This window comes from Equus asinus, chromosome 20 (assembly GCF_041296235.1).
Source record: "Equus asinus isolate D_3611 breed Donkey chromosome 20, EquAss-T2T_v2, whole genome shotgun sequence".
In the NCBI taxonomy this organism is placed as follows: Eukaryota; Metazoa; Chordata; class Mammalia; order Perissodactyla; family Equidae; genus Equus; species Equus asinus.
Window position 1 is genome coordinate 15,864,418 of NC_091809.1, and position 26,891 is coordinate 15,891,308.

Here is a 26,891-nt window from a genome sequence, read left to right on the forward strand (position 1 = left end):
CTAAGAGTCTCACACCTGCCATTCTCTCTGCCCAGAATGGTCTCAGGTCCCAGTTCTTGGTGTGGCTTGTTTCCTCCTGTCACTGAGGACTCAGCTGGAAAATGCACTCCCCATTGACCACCCATTTGAAAGGGCTGCTCCTCCACCCTGTCGTCCTCTAGAACATCATCGTGCTCTCTCTTTTCTGCAGCACTGTCAGGGTCTGGAAGTGCCTTGTGTGTGTGTCTTTTTAGTTGTCGAACTTGTGTCTCCTCACTAGGGCTTTCCATGTCTTTGTTGTCTTGTATCCTTGGGGGATAGTGTCAGACATAAAGTAAGAACTCAAAATATATTTGTTGAAGAGATGAATGAATGAGTGGATGAAGGGATGAATGAAGAGGTGGGAAAATAGATAAATGGAAGGATGATTGCTGATATGGATGGATAAATGAATAGATAAATAGATGGCTAAGGATGGATGGATGGATGGATGGATGGATGGATGGATGGATGGATGGATAATAGTTGGAAAAATGGATGGATGGAAGGATAATGAGTGATGATGATGGATGGATAATGGATATATGAATGGATGGATGAGTGGATAGATGGATGGATGGGTCAATGAATGGTTTGATGGATGGATAAATATATTAATGAATGAACAGGTGGATAAGATGATAAATAGATGAAAGGATGAATTAATTAACAGATGGGTATATTAAAAGATAGATGGATGGAATGGTTTAATGGAGTTCAAAGATGAATGGATGGATGGGTGGATGGATGGATGGGTACCTTAACGAATGAACAGATGGGTAAAAAGATGGATAATAGATGAAAGGATGAATTAATTACCTTGTGGGTAAATTAAAAGATAGATGGATGGATGGTTCAATGGAGTTCAAAGATGAATGGATGGATGGATGGATGGATGGATGGATGATGGATGCTGGCTGGCGGGATGGATGGATGGATGGATGGAGGGAGGGATGGATGGGTGGATGGATGGATGGATGGTGGATGGATGGATGGATGATGGATGGTGGATGGATGGATGGATGGATGGAAGGATAAGTTAAAGGATGAGGTGATGGATGAATGTTTGCCAGACTCCAGGCTGAGCACTTTATACACATTATCTTGTTTTATTCACACAGAAATCCCATGAAGGCAGGAATATTTCCATTTTGCAGACAAGGGGCTTGAGCTTCAAAGGCAGGAAAAATCACTTCCCCAGGAAATGATGCAATAAGACTCAAACTTAGGTTGCCTGACTCCACGCCCTGTGCTCTTAACCGCCGTGAAAACCATCCTCCCCTTCTCCCTTGCTTTGAGACCCTGGCCCCCTCCTCATGCCCATGCCCCAACAGCACCCAGATTTCCCAGTCCGGCTTCCATGTTGCTCCATCATTAACCAATGAGATGGCCCCACAAGTCTGTGGGAGAGCACATGGGAGTGTGTGTGAGGTCTCTGCACACATGTGGGGGTGTAGAATAAGGTAATTGGGAAGCATGTCCATTCTCTCAGATGCTCCCTGAGCTCCAAGGACCAAGCCACAGTCTGAGGTCATTCAACGTAGATGCCAGGGACTCATGGCACCTGGTCATCCAGCCTCACCAGGTCATGTGACTTTGGAGAAGCAGTGATCGCAAAGGAGGAAATGAAAGCAAGCAGCAGCAGGTCATGGAGGGGAGCTCTGCCAGGCAGCCTCCCACCCTAGGATCATCAGGTTGCTGCACAGAGAGGTCATGAAGTCCATCCCCTGCCCTGGGGCGGGGCCGTGCAGGAGAAAGAGGGTGGAGCAAGGGAGCTGGAGGGAGGAACTCCTGGTCCAGGTCTGTCCTCCAGACACAGGTTTGGCAGGTAGTTGGGTAGTCAAGAAGTCAGCAGAGCTCAGCATTTCTTGTTGTCACTACTGATTTCCACATAAGGCAGCCCCACTGGCCAAGTGTCCCAAGGCCAATAGTGGACTTTGAGGGTTTTGTCTGGCAACTCGTACCTGGCGTCCAGCAAGGCCATAGTGACCATGCCATATGGGAATGTGACACTAATGAGCAGGTGCCTGTGGGATGCAGGGAGAGGATGGTGAAGGCACAAGATGCCCCTGCAGCCAGCTTGATGCCTCCAGCACCCCCTCAGTCCTCTCCTTATTTCTCATAGATCCTGACCATTCACAGGGACCTTCTGGACCTGACCACTGACTGCAACCAGCATCCCGCACCCCCCACACCACCACCACAAGTCCTCGTATCTGTGCCTCCCTTCTCCGCCCCCAGGCTCCCACTCCAAGCTCTGGCATCTGAGATTTTCTGCTTCTGGAGCCCCAGACCACAGGGTGGGGGTTTACCAGATGCTGTGCAGGTAGAAAAAGTGAATCCGCTGCCAGAAACTGCAGAAGACGCGGTCGCTGACCCAGCTGGTAAAAGCAGAAGCCCATAACAGAATGGAGACCTCGATGACATGACAAAACTCCTTATTGCTGGTCCTAGGGAGAGAATGAGGGAGATCAGAGTCTGGCTCCGACAGCAGGACCTGAAGGGGTTGATGGGAAATTCCTCCATCCAAGGAGATGAGGCTGGGAGGAGGGAGCTAAGATGCACAGAGGAAGATGCCAGATCTGTGCTTGTTTCTGACGTTTGCTGTGCAGTTCCTACAGGGCACCAGGGGCCATTCTTAAAGTCCTTTTGATGGAAACTCAGCCCTCACAACAATGCGATGATGTCCATTTGGTAGATGAGGAAACTGAGGCATGCGTGATTAACTCATGCCCCCCCCCCCCCAGCTCCACCCCGAGGTGACACAGCTAGTCAGTGGCAGACTGGGATCTGAACCAGGTTTGGCAGATTCTTAACCCACAAGACCCTCCATGTTTGTGCGTTTGAGGTGTAAGTGCGTGCACACCTGGGGGTCCATGCACAAGCACGTGTGTCTGTGTGGCTATGAGAACATGTATGTCTGTGTGTGGAGGGGACACTCTCTGGGCGCCGTGTCTTGGACAACTCAAGATTAGAATCTGTGTTTCCACGACAGCTGAGCCAACTCAGTGTTGCTTGGGAAAGAACACATCGGGGATTAGTAGGCAGTATCTCCTTTATGATTAAAAGTGCAACCTCTATCCATGAGCCTAGAATGGGACAGTTTGAACATCAAAAAAGAATAATGAGTAAGAACTGATGAAATCGGAATATAGTGTGTGTCTAGTTAACCATATTGTCCTGTTGCCGATTTCCTCCTTTTGAGCTCGTCCTGTGGTCACATAAGGTGCTGCCATTCGGGGAGTCTGGGTGAACGGTACACAGGGCTCTGCTATTTTGGCAATTTGCTATGAGTCTGTAGTTATTTCAAAATAAAAAGTTAAAAGGATGGCATAGTAAACTGCGATGGATTGAAACACTTCAGAGAAATAAATATCTATGAGTTCATAATAATATTTAAAAAAAAAAAAAAAACACCTCATCAGTCCCTACTAGAGATGGCTAAGGCAAGAACTCAATCCTCCGGAAATTGATCAATAAAGGGAGAGAATCAATTCTCTATCTTGTCTTTCTTGTTCAAACTGTCTTTCCAGGTTGAAGAGCGCAAGTTCTTCTTGATCCAAGAACTCCAGGTAATCAATGCAGACGGAATAATAGAATCCACAAATCTCCATTTTGCAACCCCTAATGAGATGACGGATTGAGTCAGAGGGCATCAGTGGCTGTTGATATCATTCGATGAAAAGTGGGTAGAAATCTTTATCGTGAAGGGACTGGATGACACCATCTGAATGCACTGATGAACCTTAACAGCACTCAATGTGGGATGACCGCTCATTATGAGGTCCTAATGGGATGGAACAAGAAATACCCAATGCCGCACATGAAATATTCTGGCTTAAAAAAAATTTAAACCTAAATTTGTATCTAACTATCAATTTGCAGGAAATATCAGAAAATAAGGAAACACAATGAAAGATGCCACAGGAAGCAGTCAGCCAAATCCAGAATGTAGGAGGTTCTGCAGGGCAAATATCATGTTTCTATTGCCAAATCAGAGGCATGAAGAAATAGGGAGAGAGGGACTGTTATGAAATAAAGAAGACCTAAGAGACTGTGTTTGGATTCTTTTTTAAACAACACCAGGTGTAAGAAGGCAACTTTAAGAAACTGAGGAAACATCGATGGGAACTGGGTAGTGGACACTATTTTAAGGAAGTATCGTTAATTTTGTCAGAAGTATGCATGCCATAGCTTTCATTTGTCCCTCTAGATCCTTCTCTACCATTATCCACTCTTCCCTAGGCCCCAGGGGACTAAGAATTGTGGACTGAATCCAGGGGCTCCCTTGTCTTGAGCTTCCAGTTGGGTTGGCCAATGGTTTTCTATTGGGTTGGCCAATGGTGTCCAGTTGGATTGGCCAATGGTTTTCTATTGGGTTGGCCAGTGGTGTCCAGTTGGATTGGCCAATGGTTTCCATTTGAGTTGCCCAATGGTTTCCAGTTGGGTTGGCCAGCAGTGTCCAGTTGGGTTGGCCAGCGGTGTCCAGTTGGGTTGGCCAATGGCTTCCAGTTGGGCTGGCCAATGAGGAGCCCCAGCAGGAAACCAAAGGGTGGAGGGAGAATATTTATTTCCAGAGTTCCTTCCTTGTGGGGTTGGCTCAGGCTGGCTGCAACCAACAACTGGAGGTCACAACTCCTGCCACAGAGACCCTCTCCATGGGCTCTCTCCTTCCAGATTCCTGCAATCACTGCCTCCCTTCAACCCCCATCTCAGGTCTCCTGAGGGTAATAGAATCTCACTCTACTAGCACAAGGGTTCTAAACAATCCTGAGTGACTTTCCTACACCCTGCCTTCTCTTTTGTGAGTAACTCTTTTCCTCAACTCTCCTCAAATGGCCCTCAAATTTGAGAGCCTGCCCCCATCCTACTAAGACCTGGCATGAGGTAAAAAATAATAATTCTTTATCAGGATAGTGAAATCCTGAAAAATTAATAGGTGACATTATATAAAGTGGGGGGGGGATCTATTAATGCAGATTGACAAAATGCTGATGGTTGTTGGGGCTGGTTAGTGGGCACTTGTAGATTTATGGTGCAATGCTTTCTGTTTGTATGCATGTTTGAGGTTTTGATAATAAAAAAGGCCAGCTCTGCAGTCAGAAAACCTTAGGTTCCAATCCTGGCCCTGCCCTTAGCTGGTGAATGATCTTGGGGAAGGGACATCCCTTCTTTGAACCTGGAGTCAAGGAGCATTCCATTCCCGGAACACAGTAAGTATTGGGGGGGTGCTTGAAAGGGGGATGGGAGCTACCTCCCCAAGCACCTGCAGCCACCACTCACTTCCTGTACTCCTGGAACACAATGTAGACGATGTGCAGGGCAATGACGTTGAGGACGTACGCATTGATCGTGGGCCTCAGGAAGGACAGGAAGGTACTGACCACGGTGGTGATGAAGACCAGGCGGGTGAACTGGGACCTGGGGGGAAAAGGGCTCCGCTGTGGGTGGGTGGGTGGGGGGACCCAGGGGGGCTTAGGCAGGGTCTGGAGATCATGTGGCAGAGGTGGATGAGAAAGGGGAAGAGATGCCAAGGACTCAGAAAAAGGTCTTGAGGCTCCCGGCTGGGCTCAGCAGAGGGTCCTGGGGCCCAGGTGAGTCAGTGAAGGGTCCCCGAGCTCAGGTGAGGTTAGGCAAGGAATTCAGGGGTGCCCAGCGGGGATTAAGGAAGGAACTCCAGGGATGCCAGAGGCTATCAGGAGAGGGATCTTGGAAGGCTCAAGTGGGTCAAGAAAGGCCAGGATAGAGATTCGGGGGAGGGGGGTCTGAGGTCAAGAGAAGGGCCCAGGAGGATCAGATGCAAGATTCCAGGGATCCCAGGGGAGAGGCTCAGGGGAGAGGTCTTGGGGGCCCAGGGAAGCTTAGGCATGGGGTCCCAGGACCCCCATGTCGGCACAGACAGGGTCTGGAGAAGGTCCCAGGCTATCCAGGTAGGATCAGAGGAGAATTCTCAGAGGTCCCAAGTACAATCAGAGGAGGGGTCCCTGGAGACCCAGTTAAGTCAGGCAGGGTCAGGAGAAAGTCCGGGGGTGGTCGGAGGAGGGATTCCCAGCCCCCCAAGAGGGCTTGGGGAGGGGACCCAGGAGCCCGGGTGGAGTCTGTCAGAGTCAGCAGAGGACCAGACCCCACCCCACCTGTTTTCCCTGAGGAAGGCGGGAAAGTAGCAACGGGGCAGCCAGATGCTGTAGCCACTGGCCAGCAGCCACAAGATGGAGATCTCGTCCAGCAGCTGGCCCAGGAAGCTGAGGGTCATGTGGAAGTACATGGAGAACAGGCCTGGAGCGAGAGACAAAGGCAGGTGGTCAAGAGGGCTGTCCCTTCCAGCCCCCGCCGCCCCGCTGTCACAGACCCCCACCTACCTATGACCATGAAGAGGATACAGAAGACGTAAATGCTGCAGGAGCGTTTCTGCGCATAGGGGTGCATCAGATACATCATGAGAGGCCCAAAGATGAAGAAGGGGATGTTGCTGAACTGCAGACAAGGACACAGGGAGGGGTTGTCAGACAGGGAAGGCGGAGGAGGGCTGCCCCTCTGGCCAAACGCTCAGTCCGTAGCCAGTTGGTTGCCAGCCCCCTTTCAGCCTTGACAGTCAACTGGTCATCAATAGATCCGTTACTCCATGCATTATTATATGGGTTCATTCATTCCTTCAATGAATGTGGCAAAGACTATCGACAAACCTTCTCCACCTATTCTCCCCCTTTTCCTTTTAGAAATAGTATCCCCCAAGTTTTAGCTGGGCACACAGCCACTCCACTAAAGACTACATTTCCCAGCCTTCCTTGCAACTCACAGCACCCCTGTGACCCGTTTTGGCCAATAGGATAAGAATGTAAATAGAATGAACCTATTACTTCCAGGTCAGTCCTTACAAAGCAGCTTAAGGCTTGCCCTCTACTTCCTGTGGACCGAAATGCAAATGTGATGGCCAAGAATTGGCCTCGGCCTTGTAGACAAGGAAAGGCAATGAGATAGCCTGATGACTCGCTTCTAAGAAACGACGTGAAGCAGAGTGATGCCGCGTGACTTCCGAGGTTAGGTCCTAATAAGCACTGTGACTTCCAGCCGACTCTCTCTACTCAGAACATGAGCTTTTAGAGCGCTGGGCCACCATGCAAGAAGACTGGTACCCTTGAAGCTACTGGGCTGGAGAGACCACATGGAGAGACCACAGAGAGATCGCGAGAGATGCTGGAGGAGCCCTGGCTGTTCCAGTCCCCAGATTGATTCTTCCAAGCCCAGCTGCCCCATACATGAGCAAATGAACCTTCAGTTGATTCCAGGCCCCTCCCCTCAGCTTTCGAGTCACCCCAACTGATGCCAAGTGGAGCAGAGATGAGCTGTCCCTGCCAAACCCTATTTAGATCACGGACTCATGAGCACAATAAAAGTTGTCACTGTTTCAAGCCACTAAATTTTAGGGTGTTTTGTTATGCAGCATTAGCTAGCTGAGACAAAGAGGAAATATTATTGTGGGCTGGGGTGGCTAAGAAAGACTTGCTGGGATAGGAGGAGGGGACATGGAGGCCAGTAGGTATGGCTACGCCCTGTTCAGAACTCCCTGATGGCAAAGCTATGCTGCTTGATAAGGTCACCTGTGGATCAGTCAACTGTCTCCCCATAATTAGACACCTGCTGTGCTCTAGGCCCAGGCAAGGCTTATTATTCCCAGAACCTTATCCCATCCTCAAAAGCACCCCTCCAGGTGGGTATTAGCAGAACCACGTTACAGAAGAGGATACTGATGCTCAGAGTGGTCAAGTGGTCCAATCCAGGTCACCCAGCCAGTAAGTGGTGAATCCAGGATTTGAACCCATATCCCATGTGGATCTCTCATGGGAAGGCCCAGAGTCCTGTCTGTCACAGCAGCAGAAACTGTTTCACAGGCCTCCACCAAGGTTTGATGACTAACACAAGTCAAAGTAATAACTAACTATGACCACCAAGAATATGGCGGTTCTGGTCGAGCGTGGGAATTAAGCACTCCACCATCATCCTCCCTTCTTCTGCATTAACCAAACTGTGATTTGATGCAGTATCAGGAGGACATGTCCTTCTGGGGAAGCAAGCCCCAGACCCAGGAAGGGAGTAACCACCAGGGCTAATCTGATTCTCTCATTCTTCTTTTGTAATATGGCTGCTCAGCTAAAGACTACATTTCCCAGCTTCCCTTGCAGCTACACATGGCCATGTGACTAAGTTCTGGCCAATGAGACATGAGCAGAAAGGATAAGAGCGGTTTCCTGGTTGTGTTCTTAAAGGGAAAGACGTGCCCACTCCTTCCTTGCGTGCTACTGGAGTGCAGATGTGGTGGGGTAGCTTCTTGGACCACATAGATGAGGACAATGGCCTGGAGATGATAAAACAAAGATATAGAAGGAGGCTGGGCTCCTGAAACCATAGAGCTTTCACACCAGCCCTGGGAAGCTTATGATTGGGTTCTGTGTAAGACAGGAATAAATGTCTGTCTTCATTAAACTACTTCTGTTTTAGATCTCTGCTACAGCCTCTGAACCCATATCTTAAGTTATATATACCCCGTTTCTTCCTTACTAAATAAACCCCAATTTTTTTTCAGGCATCAGGAGGACACAGCCTTCAGGAAGGCAGGATTTAGTCCCAAAGCAAAAGTCATCCTCATTGCCAAGGATTGGTTAAGGAATGAATGTGTGATACAATTCTGGGCAATGGAACATGATGGAAGATGTGATGAGGGACTTCTGGGAAAGTTCTCTTTATGGAAATCAGGCCCAGTGAAAAGGCCTTCGGACACTGTCATGATGTTTAAGATGTGGCAGCCATTTTGTGACCATGAGGAAACGAGGCTGAAAGCAAAAACAAATACTCAAGGACAGTGGTTGTCAAAATTCTTGGTCTCGAGACCCTTTTATATTCTTAAACATTATCGAGGATCTCAAAGAGCTTTTGTTTACGTGAGCTGCGTCTATCAGGATTTACTGTATTAGAAATTGAAATCGAGAAATTTTCAAAACACACGACTACGCAAGCACACATTCCCTTGGTCATCAGAGAGAAGATGCTGTCACATGTCATGTGGCCACTGGAAGATTCCATCGTACCCTTGTGAGATAATCAGAGTGAAAAAGGCAAATAATATCTTCACAGTGCTTTGAAAATAATTTTGACCTCGAGAAACCTCCGAAAGGGTCTCAGGGACCCCCGGGAGTGCCTGGACCATATTTCGAGAACCACTTCTCGGGGAATAGTAGAGCAGAAAGATGGAAAGAAGCAAGTAACTTGATGACTTTGGGCTGCCGAGTTGACCTTTTCCAGAACCATCTACCTCCAGACTTCCACTTAAAAAAATAATAAGATATTGTCCCTTCTGGTGAAGCTGTTTTCAGTTGAGTGTTTCATTCGAAACCAAAACACCCCAATGAATGGGCCTTGGGATGCAAGTGATGAAGAATTTGGTCCACGTTCCCTTGCCCACTATCTGTGGGGCTCTGAGAAGGTACCTCCAGTCCCCAACCCTCCATCTCCGCATTTGTGACATACGCATAAGCCACGGCCTCTTTGTGTTGTTGACCCAGAGATCCCCAAGCCTCATCGGCCAAATCCAATTAGGGTCTCAAGAACATTTGCACCCGAATTTGAAAGTCCCGAATTTCTGACGCAGGACTTCAACGCCCCTCAAAGTCTCTCCCAGATGTGTCTGGGCCGCAGGACGTTCCACATGAGCTCAGAAACAAGTGTTTGCGTGGTTCTCTCGCCTGCCAACTTGAGGTCAGCCAGCTTGCTTGCTCAGTGACAGCGCCCTCCCTAAGAAAATCTCCCCCTTGTCAACTTCTCAGTTGCCTGTGTCCCATCTTAGAAAGTGAAGAAACAGCTCTCTGTGCATTAGGGTGTCCTGTTATTTCTCGGCACCCTGGTCTGAAGGATGCTTACTCAACACTGCAGAGCACGGTCATGGTTGTGGGGAAACCATTCGCCACACAAGGTCACCTCCTACAAGCCTGTAGGCGCCTGTGCAGGCCCCCAAGGCAGGAGGCCTCCGGGGTCCGGGGAAACCCACAGCTCTCCTCGGGTGATGACAGAACCAGGTCAAAGGTCGCGATGTAAGCATTCCGCCACGGCAAACTGGTTTCTCAGCTCGTGGTTTCACCCATGTCCTTGGTTTCATGCTAAGGTCTATGGTGCCCACCGATGGCCAAGGTCAAACACGTCTCTGGGGCAGCCACCCAGTTCACAGTGGCTACCCTAGAACTCTGAGGTCATCCCCCACTTGCTCTTCTAGTCCATCAGACCCCACCCCAATGGAGTAGACACCTGTATCCCAAACCAGGCCATTCAGATTTTCTCTCTTGGGAATTTGAAACTGGGAGCAGACACAGAGCCTGGGAGTCACCAAGAGTGGGTCACACCATTGGCAACTCTCTAAAGAGGCGTTGGGATATTGTCGCAATGTTTAAGACATGGCAGCCACCTTGCCACCATGAGGAGGCAAGGCTGAGAACAAAAGCAAATACTCCAGGGCGGTATTTGGCCTTCTTCTGAATCCTTCACATATGCCCTGGGTCCCAGCCGTCCCAAGCAACTTGTCTTTCCATTTTCAGAGCTATCTCAGTATCTTTCCAGTGCATTCTCTCTCTCTCTCTCTCTCTCTCTTTTTTTTTTTTTTTTGCCTAAGCTAACTTTTTATTGCTTGAATCCAACAAAACCAACACCATTTGTATATTAGTTATGGTTCTTTGGGAACGAGCAACAGAAGATGAGTCTGGTGAACTTACCATGAATCTAAATGTGTGTATGCGTGTGTAGTTACTTCTTTACTTTATTCATTCACTTATTCCCGGGAGCTCATTCATCAAAGGAATTGCAGAAGACAAGGAAAACCAGAAATCAGCACAGCTCTGAGCCTCGAAGGGACGTTCTCTTCAGGCGGCAACTTTGGGCACGAATGAAAACGACTGTGTTCAGTCTTACAGCCAGGCCCAAGATTCGAATTCTGGAGAGTGTAGCCGGGGCCACACCCCGTCGAGACCATAACCAGGAGGGAGGGCCAGTTGGCTGCTGATGGGCAAATGGGGCCGTGGCTACAGAATGGGCAAAATCCCAAACAAGCCTGATGTGCCCTCTGCCTTCGACCAAACGCCAGCTCTTGGGCGAATTAACGCGTGCCTGAAGGTGCGTAGCCAGCCAGTCTCACAAACTCTAGACCCTCCATTTAAAACTCTTAATCTTGGTTCATAAACTCCCTCCATTACTCATCTCTCTCCATCTTCAATTTTATCATCAGAGTGAAAGGCTAACTCAGTTCCTCCGAATGAACCGTACTGACTCTTATCTCCAGGAGTTCACACATTCTGTTCCCACTGCCTGGAACGCTCTTCCTCCCCACTCACCCGTCTTTGCCAGGCCATCTTTCCGCCGGGCATCGCTTTCTCCCAAAAAGCCTTCCCAATCCCCCAGGGCAGGTGAGGACCCCCCCGCCTGCATCCGTTCCACACGGAGCACCAGCCACAGTCCCTCCCTGCAGGGTCTTAGCTGCACGAATTAAGATGCACACAATTAATTGTTACTCACTCAGTAACGAAGTGGCCTCGCAAGGCGGTGGTTAAGTGAGGGGTTCTGGGACCATGTGGCCGGGGTTTTGCCCCAGCACTTCCAGCCTTTGCAACCTTTGTGCACTTGCGATTTACATGCTGTGCAACTCTGGGAAGGAAACGTACCTTCTCTGAGCCTTTGTTTCCTCCATCTGTCAAATGTGGAGGATAAGGGTACCTACTTCATAGAATTTTTCTGAGGACTACAGTAAGTGCTATTTGTTAAACAGGATTAATACATGTCAAATAAAATGGACACATCACCTTCACATCTCTCTAATAATAATAGCTTCAAAGTATTAAATACTTAGGATGTGCCAGAAGCTGTGGGGCTTTTTTTATATCTCTATTTTTAAAATTGGAGATATATTGGGGCCAGCCCAGTGGCACAGTGGTTAAGTGCGCATGCTCTGCTTCGGTGGCCCGGGGTTCGCCGGTTCGGATCCCGGGTGCGGACACGGCACCACTTGGCACGCCATGCTGTGGCAGGCATCCCACATATAAAGTAGAGGAAGATGGGCACAGATGTTAGCTCAGGGCCAGTCTTCCTCAGCAAAAAGAGGAGGATTGGCAGCAGATGTTAGCTCAGGGCCAATCTTCCTCAAAATAAATAAATAAAATTGGAGCTATAATTCACATACTATAAAATTCACTCTATTAAAATGTGCAAGTCAGTGGGTCTGAGTCTAGCCACAAGGTCGTGCAACCACCACCTCTATCTAGTTCCAGAACATTCTGATCACCCCAAGAAGAAACTCCATCCTTATTAGCAGTCACCCCCACCCCCTCCCCAGCCCCTGGCCCCCACGAGCCCGCTCTCTGTCTGTGGATCTGTCTGTTCTGGACGTTTCATGTCCATGGGGTCACACGCCGTGTGCCCTTCTGTGTCTGCTTCTCCCCCTGAGCGTCGTGTGTGCAGGTCCGTCCATGGTACAGTGTGTGTCCTTTTCATGGCTGAGTAATATTCCGTCCTCCGGATGGCCCACGTTGTGCATAGCCATTCAGCCGTTGACAGGCGTATGGGGTGTCCTCTCCACGCTCCTATGAGGGAAGAGCCACAGCATCCACCGTGGTCCCCTTTTTGAACAGAATCTCAGTAACTATTTGCTGAATCAGAGAAATGAACACGTGAGACTTTCTTCCCCAGCACATGCCACCGCCAGGCACCCTGGACCCCTGACTTCTGTTCACTGTCTGTCTCCTCCGTCCCCGGGGACACAAACCCCACGAGAACTGGCATTTTTGTCTGCTCTGATCGCCGCTGTCCTCAGAGCCTTACGCGGGGCCTGAGTCAATCAATTCCCAGTGAACGAAGAGCGAAACGAAAGGGTCCTTGTCCTCATGAACGGGACCCCTCCATCAGCCCGAGGAGGCCAGCGGGGTGGGGATCACCAATGTCACTTTTTCCAAAGGAGAAAAGAAGCACCCTGCAAATCTGGGCCCTGGATGTGTAATCGGCACGATTACCAGTTTCATGTGTAATTATTCTGCTAACGGAGTCTGCCCTGCTGGAGGGCGGGGACTGTGGCCTCCTCCCTTTCCGTGGGGCCTGGCGTACCAGAGGCGCCCTGTCACTAATTGCTTGTCTGTGAATGTTGATGAGGACGGAGGTGGGAGAGGGAGATGTGGCTCAGAGCTCATGGGACCTGCCAGGGGGCTCAGAGAAGGACAGATCTCTGGTCTGGGTCACACAGCATTCAGGGAAGAGAGAGATTGGCATCACCAAGTTGCAGAGGCCCACTGTGGGGACAGCTGGGTCAGAAGAGGAGGTGGGGAGGCTGTAGGAGGTTTGGGCATTGCAGCCTACACCCCCTGTACTCTCTGTGCTGATCTCCTCGCCCAACCCCCACCTCTTTGATACCCTCCCCCAACCTCCATGCCTCTGCCTCAGCAGTTCCCTGTGCCAGGCATGCCATCCTTTTATTCTGTCCCCAAGCATCTGAGAGGGAACTTTCTGGAAAGCCTGAAATGCGGAGCTTCTAAAGCTCTGGCAGGATCCCAGGGGAAAAAAAGTCAGCTGCCTCCAGGAGCCGGGGGGCCTTGAAACTTCTCCCCACACACTTGAAACTCTCCTTGGTTATCAGTAGCCCCGAAAGAGGCCACGCCTAGAGGCCACTGGGCCAAAGGCAGCAGGTGCGAAGGGAAGAAGCCCACACCTTGACTTGTCCCCAGCACCACCTGACCCCAGTGCCTCCCACACCCCTGACTTCTGCTCCCATTGGATAGCCTTTCCTGGTTTTCCCGGGTCTGTCTGTGAAATGCAACTGGCCGCCCCCACGCCAGTGACTCTCGCACGTTCAAAAGTCACCCATGGCGCCCTCGCAGTGGAGCACACCCTCCTGTGCCTGGCATTCCTGATCCGGCCCCTGGAAACCTCACCAGCCCTTTCTTTTACTCCCTGGACTCTGGCTTCAAGCCACTGGCTGCTCTCCTTCACCCCAAGATCCCTGCATATGCTGTTCCCTTTGCCCCATAGGCCTTGGAAAACATTTACTCATTCTTTAAGCATCGAACTTCCTCCCCACTAAGCAGGCGGAAGCCTCATGCCCCATCCCCGTGCCTCCCCGCCACTCACTTCTGGCCCCTTTTTCCTCCTTTAGCCACAAACTAACCGCGGGGGGTGGTCCATTTCTAATTCTGAACCCCCCCAAACACAGCCTGGGGGCACAGAGCCTTTCTGGGACCCCAGGATCACCCAGTATGGGTTGGTTTACAGCATTTTTCTTGAATGAATGAGTGAATCCCTCAGTGGATATGGGATATATTTCAAACACTCCAGCCCAGCATTCAAAACTTGTTCCTCCCTTCCCGTATGGTAGCCACAGACACATACTTTCCTCCTTCCCAAACTGGCCCAGACTCTCTTTTACTTCCAAAACTTAATACATCCTTTTCCTCTCTTCCGCTCCCTTTCTCTGACTCCTATTCCACTTAGCGAGCTCCTATTCATCCCTCAAAGCCCAATTCCTAGGTGCCCTCCTCTACAAAGTCTCCCAACACCTGGGCTCAGTCCTCTAGTGTTTCCCTCTTCTCCATCCTGACCGTGGGGGCTGGCCTCTGCCCCCCAGACTCCTTGCAGGAAGAGCAGCGAGAAAGCAAAAGATTCTTCAGAGAACAGAGTTTTCCAACTATGGGTTGTGCCTCCTAAGTGGATCATGAAGAAATCCATGTGAACAGATTTTTAAAATTTTTCTGCTACATTTTTTTGTCCTTCATTGATATATCTGGATCAAAAGCATGCTTTTACATAGCTGCGTAGTATTTCACGAGAATGCCTTCAGCCCTGTCTGGATTAGTGAGAATGTTACGGCTTCCTTTTCATTTATCCATTTGTTTCTTGCACCCACAAATGACTCAGAGATGATTTTCACTTTGTACATAAATCTTGCCATCAATAGAGATTATCTCTTTGACGAAAGCTCCTAGAGGTACAGTGATGGAGACAAGTGGAGGGGGGTTATTTGTATCCATGTCTTGACACAAGTTATCAAATGGCCTCTGGGAAGCTGCAAAATGTGCGTATGCCCACATTCGCTACAAAATAAACTCATTTTTAATTCCCGATTTGAGAGGCCAAAAAGAAAAAATCTTATTGTTTTCTATTTGACTAGTTATTTTTTATATATATATATATATATAATTATTTCAGAGACAGGCAAACTATGACCCCTGCACCAAACCCAAATCCAACCCACCGTCTTGTTTTGTGTGGCCCGTGAGCTAAGAATGATGTTAACTTTTTTTTTTTTTTTTTTTTGGAGAGGAAGATTGGCCCTGAGCTAACACCTGTGCCCATCTTCCTCTATTTTGTATGTGGGACACCATCACAGCATGGCTTGATGAGCGGTGTGTAGGTCCACACCCGGGATCCAAACCTGCAAAACCCAGGCCGCCAAAGCGGAGCACACGAACTTAACCACTACACCACCGGGCCAGCCCCAACATTTTTAAAAGACTGAAAAAAGTAAAAGAAGAAGAATATTTTGTGACACATGGAAGTTACATGAAATTCACATTTCGGCATCCGCACTGAGGTTTTCCTGGCACACGGCCACGCTCATCTGTTTACGTCTCATCGTGGCTGCTTTCTGGCTACAACCACAGAGTTGAGTCGGTTCAACAGAGACCATATGGCGCCCCCAACGTCAAAAATATTGACTGTTGGGTTATAGCAAAAGTTGGTCCAGGGGCCGGCCTGGCGGCTCAGCGGCTAAGTGCACACTTTCTACTTCTCGGTGGCCCGGGGTTCGTCAGTTCGGATCCCGGGCGTGGACATGGCACTGCTTTGCAGGCCATGCTGTGGGAGGCATCCCACATATAAAGTAGAGGAAGATGGGCACAGGGCTAGTCTTCCTCAGCAAAAAAAGAGGAGGATTGGCAGCAGTTAGCTCAGGGCTAATCTTCCTCAAAAAAAAAAAAAAAAAAAAAGTTGGTCCACTCCTGAAATACGTGACTTATTAGCTATGGCGATGGGTTTGGAATACTGAGAAGGGTGTTGGAGGACAAAGTCTTGGGGAAATCCTTTACAAAAAAACTCGAATTCAATTCCTCATGCCCTGACCTGTTTGCCAGCGCCGTTCCGATAGAACAGACGAGAAGATATCCAAGTGTGTTCACACCAGGCAAAGGTGAGGTTCTGTGAAACCTCTGCTGCTGTTAGATCAGTATCTGGACATGCAGGCACTGGGGGCTGCTGATGTAGAAATCTTGTAACAGGGATCAGGAGCGGAAAGAGGTGGAGAGCCGCAGCCTGGGGGCGGCATCTGCTGCTTGTCGAACTCCCCGCCTTGCGAGATGGGCCGAGGGAGGCGGAATGGAGGAGACTTTTGCGTGAGAGCACACAGCTCGACCCGGGCGCAGCCCGCCGTGGCGCCCTCCCTCGGCGCCTTCTGTGGGGTGGGCCGAAAGGAGAACATTCTGGATTGCAGGGACTCCCGGGGAAGGCAGAGAAGAGGGTTCCAGAGCCCCAAATCCTCTTCTCAGCCTCCAGGCTCAGCACATTCGGCCCCCTCCCATTTTTCAGGTGAGAATACTGAGGACCAGAAAGGGTCAGTGTCTCCGGCCGGGAGGGCCAAGAACGGGGGTGACGACAGGCAACCTTTGGGTTTCACGTTCCTGCCTCCCAGGCCACGAGGTCGAAGGAGACAGGATCAGAGCACCAGGGGCCTCCTGGGCCTCAGCTTCTCCCCACCCCCACCCCCCAAAACTCTCCTGGACCTGCCAGGTTCAAATCCTGGTTCTCAGCAGCATATTGCCAGCTGGAAAATGGGATAACTCTGTTGGGAAAATGGGATAACATATTTGTGGTCGCCTCCCAATGTCAGATCCAATGAGATTTTGCACAATGCTTAGCATGATGCCTGGTACACAGTAAGCGCTCAAGAGAGGTGCGACGGCCTGACTCACCATTTATTGAGCGTGTAATGTATGCAGAGCACAGCATGAAGCTTGTTGCCTGCATTACCCACCATCCCGGGGGCTCAGGAAGTCAGGCAGGTACCCTGTCTCATTCAGCGGGGTCCCCAGACCCCGCACAGTGATGGCACAGCCCCTGGCATCTTTCAAGCTTCGGTTAAATGCCACTGTCATTCAGGCATCCAATATTTTCGAACCCTTCCAGTGTGGCCCCCCTTGCAGGAGGAAGGATCACCAACCATCGTGGTCTGCCCAGAACTGAGGGGTCTCCGGTATGTGGGACCTCCAATGCTGAAACCAGGACAGTCCCCAGCAAACCAGATTGAGTTGGACAATGCAGGCTGGGGGTAGAGCTGAGAATAAAGTGGACACAGCCGCCTCCTCCAGGAAGCCCTCTCTGATCCACCCTCTCCCCCACTTGTGGAGGCTTAGGGGGCCTCCTCAGGGTCCCCGTGTGCCCCCCATTACAGCCCCATCCCCCTGGGGTCACAGCTGTGTGCTCTGGCTCCTTTCCTGGTCACGACTACACTACAGATAAAGACAAATGAATGAATGAAAGGCAGCGCGCTGCCTAACAGCTGAGTAAACGGAGACTCAGAGAGGCGAACCGCTCCAGCAGGATTCCCCAGTGAGGACGTGGAGGAGCCAGGGTTGGAACCCCGATCCTGGGGAGACCCCGCCACCCCCAGCACTCCGGCCCGGCCCTCACCGTGTTGTAGAACTCAGCCACCAGCTCCGAGTGCTGGAAGTTGCTCTCGCACCAGTCCACCTCGGAGCTCTGATAGGCGAAGATGCTGGGCATCCTGATGCAGCGTCCGCCGCCCGCTGGCTGCGTCTGGCACAGGGGAGCATGCCAGCCGAGGAGGGCCAGGCCCAGGCGAGGCGGGGAGAGGACAGCTCGGGGAGGAAAAACCTGCTGGGCCGCTCCCCTGTTGCACCAGGCTGGCCTGGCAGTGGCGGTGGCGGCGGCGGCCGCCCTGGGCATGAGCCGAAGGAGGGCTGGCACGGCGCAGGAGGGGCAGGGGTGGGTGGGGCAGGGGCCTCCCCTCCCCGCCCACTGGGAGTGGGAGTTCCCGGGGACTGTTTATAGAACAGTAATTAAAAATGATAATAATACCGAGTCCGCCGAAATGAGGACTCTTGCTGGCCCCACTTTACAAACAGGCAAACCGAGGCAGAGAGAGAGCCAAGCCATTTGCGTGCTGGGTGGTAACGCCCAGATGTGAAATCAGGAGGGCTGAGTCCTGACTCCGGGCTCCTGGCCCTCTTAACTGTGACACCGGCAAAGCTCCACCGCGCTGTGGCTTCTGTCACTGGGGGCCACAGCTGCCTGCCCACCCCACTCCGCTCCCTTGGAGTCCTTGGTTGTGCATCCTTGTCCAGTCGTTCCTCTTCCGGGGACGTCAGTCTCCCTGTCTGTGTTATGGGAGGTTGGGCTGAATTGAAGTCATTTGTCTCGGGCGGTCAAGACCTCATGAGCCTAGACTGTCACAACGTTCACCAGGGGTCACTTTCAAAGCCCCCAGGAGAGGGGGGGTTAATCTGCAGAGTTCCAGGTCTGGGGTCCCCAGTCCTGACTTCCAAGGGCTGTGGGGCACGCTCTGGTTTTAACATCAGACAGGCATGAGTTTGAATTTCGAGTTTCTCTCCTTCCCAAGCTGTGTGACCTTGGGTAAGGGAATCTACCTCTCTGAGCCTCAGCTTGCTCATCTGTAACATGGAGAGGATGGTGATGGATGAACTGTTACAAAGACACACAGAGACAGAACAGGTTAAAGGCTTCACTCGCTGCCTGGCTCAGAGTGGGCCCGCAATAAATGGTAATAGATTTCCTTCTTGTAGCTGACCCCGAACTTTAAGGTGACCTTACAGGCATAACAGCGGCACACTGTTACCGACTACTCACCAGTGCCAGGCTCTTTTCTAAGCACTCATCATTCAGTATTATCTCATTTAATGTTCTTAACAACCCGAAGAGAGGGGGACTATTGTTATCTCCATGTCGCTGGCAGGAAACAGAAGCCCAGAGAAGTTAAGCAATTTCCCCCAGGTCACACAGCTCGAAAGTGAGAACGGGCAAGCCACTTCAGCTCTGTGAGCCAGTCTCCTCACCTCTAAGATGGGAATAATAACGATAAGAAGAGTACCTCCTTCTTTGGCCGTGGGGAGGGTTTAATGAGCTTCCATTCACGAGGAAGGTGATTTTCTGTGACACGCGGCCCTCCATTCAGAATCAGTGAACTGCGTGGCAAGTCATCGCCTCCCTCTTAAATTCTCAATAGTCCAAGGAAAGGGGTTCAGTGGGGGCCAATACATGTTTATACCTCTTAACACTTAATCCCTTTGTTTGATACAAAGCAGGCAACTGCCCCAGGCAGCAGCATCAGCTACCATGTAGTGACTTTATTTACGTTGTATTTATCTTTATAGAAGCTCCACTTCGGTTGGTCACATCCACTTTCCATTCACGGCAGGCTTACAAAGTTTCTTTTTTAAAATAAATTGGTTTACACTTTCTAATTCCGGAGGGGGGTGGTCCACGAATCTGGACGCGTGAAGAATTGGAGTGGAGACGTTTACACGCACACACACGCACGCTCGTAAAAGCTGTTGAAATCTGAGCGAGGGCTCTAGATCGTATCGATGTAAATTTTCTGGTTTTGAAATCGTGTGGTTAGATAAGACGTACCTTTGGGGAAAACTGAGTAAATAGTACACACGACCTCTCTGTGCAGTTTTTGCACATTCTTGTGAGTGTAGAATTATTCCAAAACAAAGCGGGTTTTTTTTTTTTCTTTTAAGTCATTGATTAAGGTTTTAACCAGCAGAGGAATGGATCAATAAAATGCAGTCTGTTCATTCAGTGGAATATGTTCTGGCCTTAAAAAGGAAGGAGATCCTGACAGCTGCTGCCACGTGGATGGACCTGGAGGACGTGATGCTCAGTGACGTGAGCCAGACACAGAGGGACACACACCGTGTGGTCCACTCACAGGAGGTCCCCAGAGGAGCCACATCCACAGAGACAGAAAGTGGATGGGGGGCCAGGGGCTGGGGGAGGGGTGAGGAGTCAGTGTTTCATGGGGACAGAGCTGCAGTTTGGGGAGATGGAAAGTTCTGGAGACGGATGGAGGGGGTGGTGGCACAACCGTGTGAATGTGCTTCATGCCACTGAGCTGTGACCTTAAAAGTGGTTAAGATGGCACATTTCGTGTTTCGTATGTTTTAACCACAATTTTTAAAAGTAATGATTTAGACTTTTAAATATGGTCTCATTTGATGGAATATCTTAGGTAAATGAGAGTTCAGGTGGGAGGCGGACATAGGAAAATCCTGAGGGGGGTCTGTCGAGGTCAAAAACTTGGGGATTACTGAGGGTGCACCTGCTGAGGGCTCAGCCCAGAGCTGGTGATTAATGAAAGAGGCTAATGTCTATTATTATTATTAATCATCTATGAGGTATTGAATGCTTTCTTTCTTTCTTTTTTTTTTTTTTGAGGAAGATCAGCCTTGAGCTAACTGCTGCCAATCCTCCTCTTTTTGCTGAGGAAGACTGGCCCTGAGCTCACATCCGTGCCCATCTTCCTCTGCTTTATATGTGGGACGCCTACCACAGCATGGCGTGCCAAGCAGTGCCATGTCCGCACCCGGGATCCGAACCGGTGAACCCCGGGTGCCCGAAGCGGAACGTGCGCACTTAACCACTGCACCACCGGGCCGGCCCCTCAAGTGCTTTCATGTTCACACTCTGCCAGGTGCCCAGAGAGCCTCCTTTGAGATCCTCTGGGGAGATGGGAAAGACGTCAGGTTTGGAGATGAGAGAAGAAGTTCCCAGAGCCTGAATTAAAAGCTCTACTTGGGGGCCAGCCTGGTGGCATAGTGGTTAAGTTCACACGCTCCGCTTAGGGTTTGCAGGTTCAGATCCTGGGTGTGGACCTACACACCGCTCATCAAGCCATGCTGTGGTGGCGTCCCACATACGAAGTAGAGGAAGATGGGCACAGATGTTAGTTCAGAGACAATCTTCCTCAGCAAAAAAAGGAAGATGGGCAACAGATGTTAGCTCAGGGCCAATCTTCCTCACCACAAACAAACAAACAAAATTCTACCTGACTCTCCATTCCCCAGGGGAGCAACAACTCCACCACTTAGCCCTAGCCTTGGCCCCAGATCCTCTCCCTAGGTGGGCCAGAAGCGTGTCCCCCACCCCACCCCACCCCCACCCCAGCCTCTCCCAGCCCAGCTAGAAGCAGGGAGCCTGACGCCTTCCTCATGGAGGGACCACGCAGGGGTGGAGCAGATAGCCTCTGAGGTTCCTCCTTTCTCAGCTCTGGAGTGGGGCACAGCTCCTGGGATCTGGCTCCCTGAACCTTGGTGAAGGGTTTGGCTTCTGGAAGCAAGGTGGTGACAGATGCCACACCCAGCCCAGCCTGGAGAGTTTGGAAATCAGCCTGCACAGAGCTGACAAGGAAAGTAGGCCAGCCAGCCAGGAGCGTGGGTGCTGAGGTTGCACTCTCCCTGTGCTGGGGGGAGAGGAGGAGGCTGGAGAGCCGGTGGGAAGGGCCGGAGCCCGGGACGATGGGTGTATGAGTTTCCACGGCGGCTGCAACATGTGAGCACAAACAGTGGCTTAAAACAACACACGTGGGGCTGGCCCTGTGGCCGAGTGGTCAAGTTCGCGTGCTCCGCTGCAGGCGGCCCAGTGTTTCGTTGGTTCGAATCCTGGGCGCGGACATGGCACTGCTCATCAGACCACGCTGAGGCAGCGTCCCACATGCCACAACTAGAAGGACCCACAATGAAGAATATACAACTATGTACGGGGGGGCTTTGGGGAGAAAAAGGAAAAAAATAAAAAAAATCTTTAAAAAAAAACAAACAAACACGTGTATTATCTTCCAGTTCTGCAGAGAAGGAGTTTGAAATGAGATTTTTGGAGCTAAAATAAGGTCTCCAGAGCTGGTTTCTAGAGGTAGCCTGCATCCTTGGCTCGGGGCCCCTGCCTCCATCTTCAAAGCACGTCATTACTTCTCCTGATTCCGTCATCACGCCCCCTTTGTCTGACTCGGATCCTCTGACAAGGCCCCTTGTGATGGTGTCAGGTCCACCTGGACAAGGCAGGGTAACTTCTTCCTCTCAAAGGCCTGAATTCAGTCACCCCTGCAAGTCTCTTTTGCCGCGGGAGGTAACATAGCCCCAGGTTTCAGTACTGAGGCCCTCTGTGTCTGGCTCATATCACTGAGCATCCCGTCCTCTAGGTTTATCCACATTGTAGCAGGTGTCAGGATCTTCTTCCTTTTCATGGCTGTGTAATATTCCAGGGCATGGATGGACCACACTGTGTGTATCCATTTATCCATCAATAGACACTTGGGTTGCTTCCATCTTTTGGCTACCGTGAATCATGCTGCTGTGAAAATGGGTGTATTTAGTCAGAGTTCTATCAATCCACCTGCCACGGCGATGAGGAGATGAGGCTGGGAACAGCGGGATTGGGGGCTGGGAGCGGGGCTGGAATAAATTTGGGCTGAGATGGACGTGAGGATGGAACTGGGGGTGAGGATGGGTATAGGGTTGTGAATGGAGATGGGGAGCAGGACGGAGCTGAGGCTGGAGACGGAGCTGGAGGTGGGAATGAGGTTAGGGGTGGGACTGAAGATGGGGTTGACGGCAGGACTGGACATGGAGGGGTTGGGGACATAAATGGGAATGGGGGTAGGGTCAGAATTGGGGATGAGTTTGAGGACAGACTTGGGACGGGTTTGGCATTCGGATGGGGTTGGGGACCTCATCCCGTTGGAAGAAGAACTTCGGATAGAGTCTGTCCACCCTGGATCAGCACCCAAAGGGACTCCCATGGGACTTGAAAAGATGGGAGCTAGACACCAATGGGGTGGCAGGTAGGCTGCCAATGTGCCGTGACTTTTCCCCATCTCCACTCACCCAGGCAAAGGTCTGGTGTCCTCTCCTTGCTTCTGGGGCTCCCTCCTACTCTTCCTTCTCTCTCCCATCCTCAACCCCATCCTCAGGTTTGGACCAGCAGTCTGTCCTTGGTTGCTATCAGACGTTGGTGGCCACCTGGGCCAGGGTAACTGTTGGTGAAGACCGCGAGAAACCCCGTCGCCGCCATGACGCTCGGTTGCAAGGCCATTGGCAGCCTCTCCCACCTCCATTCTCTTCTCTCATCCTCATTGTGAGCATCAACTAGAAAGAGACTGATGTTTGTCTTTATCCGAGTTTTCGTAACCATCAAATAACATGTGTGCATCACAGCAGACACAAGTTAGCAAAAAGAAAGTTAAACTCACCGACAATGACAGTCCCGAGATAACCGCTGTTCATGCTGAGCTATTTTCAGCTTTTCAAAATTCATTGATATTATTTCTTGACAAAGATTTGGATGGTATTGTATGTTTGTAACCTAATTTTTTTAACTTAAAATGTCATTAACGTTCTTCCCTATTTCGAAGCATTCTAGACTATATTTTTTAAATTTGATTATTATTTTAATGATGGTAAAATACTCATAACACAGAACTTATCATCTTAACCATTTTCAAGTGCACAGCTCAGTGGCATGAAGCACATTCACATGGTTGTGCAAACATCCCCTCCATCTGCCTCCAGAACTTTCTCATGTTCCCAGACTGAAATTCTGTCCCCATGAAACACTGACCCCTACCCCTCCCCCAGCCCCTGGCCCCCCATCCACTTTCTGTCTCTGTGGATGTGGCTCCTCTGGGGACCTCCTGTGAGTGGACCACACAGTGTGTGTCCCTCTGTGTCTGGCTCATGTCACTGAGCATCACGTCCTCCAGGTTTATCCACATTGGAGCAGGTGTCAGGATTTCCTTCCTTTTCACAGCTGCGTAATATTCCAGGGCGTGGATGGACCACACTCTGTGTATCCATTTATCCATCAATAGACACTTGGGTTGCTTCCATCTTTTGGCTACTGTGAATCATGCTGCTGTGAAAATGGGTGTATTTACTCAGAGTTCTCCAGAGAAACTGAATCTATTTGTCTGTCATCTATCTATCTATCTGTCTGTCTGTCTGTCTGTCTGTCTATCTATCTGTCTGTATATCTAGCTAGCTAGCTAGCTAGCTGTATACCTATCTGATTATCTATGAGGAGATTTACTATAGGAATGGGCTCACCTGATTATGGAGGCTGAGAAGGCCCTTGATCTGCCATCGGCAAGCTGAAGATCCATGAAAGCTGGTGATGGAATTCAGTATAATTTCAAAAGCTTGAGAACCAGGAGCACTGACGTCTAAGGGCAGGAGAAGAGGGATGTCTCAGCTCAAACAGAGAGCAAATTCCCTCTTACTCTGCCCTTTTGTTCTATCCAAGTCCTCAATGCATTAGATGGTGCATTGGTGAGGGCATCTTTTTCACTTAGTCCGCTGATTCAAACGCAAATCTCTTCCAGAAACACCCTCACAGAGACACCCAGAAAAAATGTTGTACCAGCTTCCTGGGCATCCCTTAGTGCAGTCAAGTTGACACATAAAGTGAACCATCACAATGGATAAGTCACTATCTTTTTGACGGCTGTATACTATTCCACTATATGAATGGATGCACCTCGTATACTGAACTGACCTTTTATTGTTGGAAAGTTCCTTTTCTTTTATGAATAATGCCATTGTGAGTATCTCTTAAGGCTTAATCTTTGAGCCACAAGTAATGATAAAGTCCAATGCTTCTGTGTCCAATATGGCAGCTCCCGGCCACACATGGTTCCTAAGCCCTTGAAACGGGGCTAGTGCCCCGTGTTGAAACAATAATGTTTTGGATAGATTGGGTTAAATAGAGGATATTATTAGAGTTCACTTCAGCTGTTCCTCTTTACTTTCCAAAATGTGGCTACTAGAAAATTTTAAGTTATGTATTTGGCTCATCCAGGACTTCAACTGGACGGTGCTGAGCTAATGTTGGTTGGCAGGACCAAGCCCTGTGCTGGGAATTACCTCATTTTGTTGTCCCAGATTTCCTGGGAGTGCCAGAGGATGCAACTAAAACGGTGTCTCTGCAGTATTTGCTCTTAATCATCAAGGTTCCCCTCCTTCTTGTGGGATAATATGTCTTCCCATCTCCCAGAGGAGAAAACAGAGGCTTCTAGACGTTTGAGTGACCTGCCCCAGAGTCACACACAAGGAGAGGACACTGTTTCCCAAAGTGTGGGACATGCAGCTCTTTATGGCCTTAAATAACACGGGATCCCATGGTGAGAAAGTTCGCCTCTTGGCTTCTCTTTCTGGCTGATCCAGCCAATGAGAAAGACTCCCTTAGGTGCTGGTGTGTCTCCAGAGCGTCTCTGACAATTCCTTGTCTGGGCTAGAATTTGAATACGACCATTGGCTTCTCTGTGTTGATTTTTAAACAGCTCAAATGAGGTATAATTGACCTAACAATAAATTGCACATGTTTAAAATATATAATTGGGTATGTTTCGACAGAGGACACACCCGTGTAACCACTGCCACAATCCAGATAACGAACAGATCCATCTTAGGATAGGTTTCTATAGTTGCTTCCTGTTTAATTTTCTGTCTTGCCACTTAGGAGAGCAATGTGAAGTTGCCTTTTGAAATGAATGTATGCATTAAAGTTTTGGAAAACTGAGTTCATATAAAGGTGAGGTTGAAGTGAATCCTGGTTACAGGGGCAGATAAGCAGAAGTTTGAGCTCTGAAAGTGCCCAGGGCTATGATTGGGCAACTAGTGCCATTTGAAGATGGACTGTGTATTAGGTCATAGTATTTTATTGGTGGGAGACCTTTGAACTTGATTAATGAATTGTGGTTACGTAAGAGAGTGTCCTAGTTCTTAAGGATGCCCAAAAATGCTTGGGGCAAAGATGTCTACAGCAAAACCACTACAGAGAAAGTACCTAGGACCCTTTCTGACAGAGCAGGCTGCCTCTGCCACATTCAGTAGAGTGGAAAATGAACACTCGGGGCCGGCCCGGTGGCGCAGCGGTTAAGTTCACACATTCCGATTCAGCGGCCCAGGGTTTGCCGGTTTGGATCCTGGGTGCGGACATGGCACCGCTTGGCAAGCCATGCTGTGGTAGGCATCCCACGTATAAAGTAGAGGAAGATGGGCACAGATGTTAGCTCAGGGTCAGTCTTCCTCAGCAAAAAGAGGAGGATTGGCAGCAGTTAGCTCAGGGCTAATCTTCCTCAACAGAAAAAAAAAAAAGAAAGAAAACGAACACTTCCTTGCAATCACAAACTCCCCTCCTGGATTTACGTCCCCCTGAGAAGGTCTCACACATGGACCCAGGATTCACATACAAGATTATTCAGAGCATCTTTGTTTGCCATAGCAAAAGTCTGGAACATTCCTAAACTGTAGACTAGATAAACAAATGGGGGTGTCTTCCTTCCACAATATCCACGTAAATAAATGAACAGCAGGCACGTGCATCGGCATGACTGACTCTCAACAAGATAATGAGCAAGAACAAAGCTTTAAAGCATGTCACAAAACAACACATCTGCTCATAGAATGATCAAAAATAAGGCTACATTAAATAACCTTCAGGGTGCGGCTGCCACTCAGCAGTCACGCACCTGCACGGACATATTCCTTGTTAAAATATCGTGATACCAGTTGGTGACTAGCTGGGGCTTCAGACCTGCCTCACTCCAGTGCGTTGCTTGACCACCCTGGTCTTTCCCCAGTGGCCCAGGGACTGCTTCCTGACCCAGCAGCCGAAGAGTTGAGATCTGGCAAATATTTTCCATACTGCCTTAGGTTTAGGGAGACACGCATATGTGAGAAAAAATGCTTTCAAAAAAGCAACACCAAATCCAGAAGACTGGTCGTCTTGGTCAGAAGATCATGGGAGAGGATGCATCTAGAAAGAGTCACTTA

General features: G+C 49.9%; 1 protein-coding gene across 2 annotated transcripts; it reads right to left on the minus strand.

Annotated features, from left to right (window-relative positions):
• Positions 1-1,108: 1,108 nt before the first annotated feature.
• On the minus strand, positions 1,109-17,973 carry ACER1 (alkaline ceramidase 1). 2 transcript variants are annotated; one of them, XM_014843623.3, is made up of 6 exons: positions 17,713-17,973; positions 6,378-6,492; positions 6,153-6,294; positions 5,302-5,439; positions 2,331-2,468; positions 1,109-2,045 (listed from the first exon to the last, which is right to left on the minus strand). In XM_014843623.3, the coding sequence occupies exons 1-6, from the start codon at positions 17,803-17,805 to the stop codon at positions 1,877-1,879; spliced, it is 795 nt and encodes a 264-aa protein (XP_014699109.1). In that variant the 5' UTR covers positions 17,806-17,973; the 3' UTR covers positions 1,109-1,876. The 2 variants fall into 2 exon arrangements, with proteins under 2 accessions (XP_014699109.1, XP_070347922.1); XM_070491821.1 differs by lacking the exon at positions 5,302-5,439.
• Between the last annotated feature and the right edge of the window lie 8,918 nt (positions 17,974-26,891).